This window comes from Gopherus evgoodei, chromosome 1 (genome assembly GCF_007399415.2).
Source record: "Gopherus evgoodei ecotype Sinaloan lineage chromosome 1, rGopEvg1_v1.p, whole genome shotgun sequence".
Classification (NCBI taxonomy): domain Eukaryota; kingdom Metazoa; phylum Chordata; order Testudines; family Testudinidae; genus Gopherus; species Gopherus evgoodei.
This window is the reverse complement of record NC_044322.1, coordinates 107,443,324-107,446,107: the sequence shown is the minus strand read 5'-3', so window position 1 is coordinate 107,446,107 and position 2,784 is coordinate 107,443,324. Positions and strand designations below refer to the sequence as shown.

The following is a 2,784-nucleotide window of genomic DNA, read 5'->3' as shown; positions in this document are numbered from 1 at the left end:
CAGGATGCACTCCTTACCCCCTTCCAGACCAGCCTACTTTGAGTTGGCAGAGAGCCACACTGCAGAGCATACAGAATCCTCTGTCTGGTATTTTCACTCATACTCCTTCACAGAGGATGTGTGGGGCCTTACGTGGGCCATTCTGCATGGGGTGAATTTCTGTCAGTTTTTTTTTCTATTACGCTGTTTCAAATTCCAGAATGTCATAAGCAATCTTTCAACACAATAAAATGAAAAAAAAAATCCACCAAAGCTGTTAACTGAAGAAAGAGGAAAGATGCTTGGAGAAACATTTCAGAGGATGGTTTTCAGTACAAATGTCAATGGTTTTACATAATAAAAACAAAAAATACGTGGCAGGGTAATAATACATGCCGACCAAAGTACAACAAACATGAAAAGTCATACTGACCCTGAATTTATGCCTTGTTCACTTATGTTTTTCCTAAAACTCATGTCATTTCCCACAATTTTTTTAATTAATTTTTTTTTAAAAGGAAGTTAAAACAACAATCCAGTGCATGAAGTCTCAGGAAGCAACACTCACTCACTCTCCCAGACATTCAGACAGTAATATAAAATCATGTAAAAAACATAGTTAAGTCACTCATATTAAACAGAAAAGTAGTAGTAAATACTATCATTTTCCATCATGTCCCAATGCTTTTGAATTGTTAATCAGTGTGTTTCTAAATCTTGAAAGAAACATTACATATACATTTATATTTAAATGTTCAAAATAAAGATGTAACAATCCCAGAGTCATAAAAATGAATGACTTGATGAATCTTACAGTTTGGAAAAACAGAGATTCAGAAACCATTTATGATAAAGGCCAGTTCCTGTGTCCCCACAGACATGCTTAGTGCTGCTATGTCACCCACCTTCACAGCCCTTGGTGCAGCAGGTGTGTGGGAAGGCTGTGGCTGGAGTACATTACAGGGCCGCCCAGAGGGGAAGGGCAAGTGGGGCAATTTGCCCGAGGCCCCGATCCCACACGGGCCCCCATGAGAGTTTCTCGGGCCCCTGGAGTGGGGTCCTTCACTTGCTCCAGGGGCCCCGGAAAACTCTCGCGGGGCCTGGGGCCCTGGAGCTTCTTCTGCTCCAGGTCTTCGGCAGCAATTCGGCAGCGGTGGGGGGGTGTCCTTCTGCTTTGGGACCCACCACCGAAGTGCCCCGAAAACTCACAGCAGGGGGTCCCGGGATGGGTGTTCAGTGGCAATTCGGCGGCAGGGGGTCCTTCCGCCCCGGGACCTGCTGCCGAAGTGCCGGGTCTTCGGCGGCAATTCCCCACCCTAGGTCCCCTGAATCCTCTGGGTGGCCCTGGTGCATTATATTCTGGTGATCCCTGGCTGCTGCAATCACTTTGGAGGCCATTTCGGGCAGTCACAAGGGACAATATCTCTCAGACTTCTCTGTAACTTGTGCTCATGATCATGGGCGGCTCCAGACACCAGCACAGCAAGCACATGACTGGGGCGGCAAGTTGCGAGGGGACGGGGGGGGAGGGGCAGCCTGCCGGTCGCCGTGAGGGCGGCAGTCAGGGAGCCTTCGGCGGCATTTCTGTGGGAAGTCCACCAATCCCGCGGCTTCGGCAGCAATTAGGCGGCAGGGACGCCGAAAGCATGGGACTGGCAGATCACTCACAGAACCACTGCCGAATCCGTGTGACCAGGGAGGACCTCCCACTGAAGGCTGCCTGACTGCTGTGCTTGGGGCGGCAAAAAACATAGAGCCGCCTCTGCTCATGATCAACCTGGCCCTCAGTGACCCATGAGGGTACAAAGATGGTGCACAGCTCCATCTCTCCTTTGAGGCTAGTACTCAACACAGCTCCTCCAGACTCAAGGAGACAAAGTGTGGCCTAACGGATACTGGAAAAACAAGTATTTCATGTCCCTGAAAAGGATCATCCAAATACGGAAGAAATAACTTGAATATTGCTGCAGACAGTCAGTAATATGACCACTGTAATTAATAGAGTACAGTTTTGGACAGAAAGCTGTGATTTAAAAGAGAAACTGAAGCTGAGTAATCACTTGGAGAAGAAACTGATGCATTCAACCTAGACCCAGAATAATTACAAGATGATATATAAAATATTTTTGCCACGTATGGAAGCATGTACTTATCGGGACCACAAGTTTCTTTCAAATATGCATTAAACATTTTTAGGTACGTTGTAGGATTTGAATTTCCTGGAGGAAAGTAAGGGCATGTCTACACTACAAAATTAAGTCAACATAAGTTAGGTTGATGTACAGCTGCAGCAGTAATTAAATCGCCTTTGCATGTCCACGCTACGCTCCTTGTGTCAGTGGTGCATGTCCTCACTAGCAGCACTTGCACTGATGCAGAGAGCAGTGCACAATGGGTAGCGATCCCACTGTGCAACTTACCACCATGTGGCGCAGGGTGTTTTGGGAAGGATTTGCAAAGCCTCATGGGGACAAACAAGTCATGAAGGGGTGACTGGGAACATGGTTTTAATGTTCCATGATGCAGTTTTCTCCATCCTGTAATATTATCTGCATCCCATAATGTTGCACCCTCTTTTCAAAAGCCCCGCAAACCTGTGCACCCATCATCTTTGTAAGAAGCATGGCTCCTGCACTGCTCTTCAGTATTGTTCTGACCATTGTGCACACAACGAGCCTGGTCCTTCAGTATCCTCAAGAGCCACCAAAGGAGCTGTGAAGGATATGACAATGCTTTGCAGGCTGCCTTGCTGACAGTCATAGAAAGAAACAATTCAAGGTTGTTGCTGGCATTCATGGAGCAGCT

At 47.0% G+C, this 2,784-nt stretch overlaps 1 protein-coding gene across 1 annotated transcript in view; it reads right to left on the bottom strand.

Annotated features, from left to right (window-relative positions):
- COL4A2 (collagen type IV alpha 2 chain) overlaps window positions 1-2,405 on the bottom strand; it is a 182,204-nt gene extending 179,799 nt beyond the window's left edge. The window contains exon 1 of the mRNA XM_030545953.1: window positions 2,400-2,405. Coding sequence (XP_030401813.1) covers window positions 2,400-2,405 — 6 coding nt within the window. The remainder of the gene's footprint in view (window positions 1-2,399) is intronic.
- Between the last annotated feature and the right edge of the window lie 379 nt (window positions 2,406-2,784).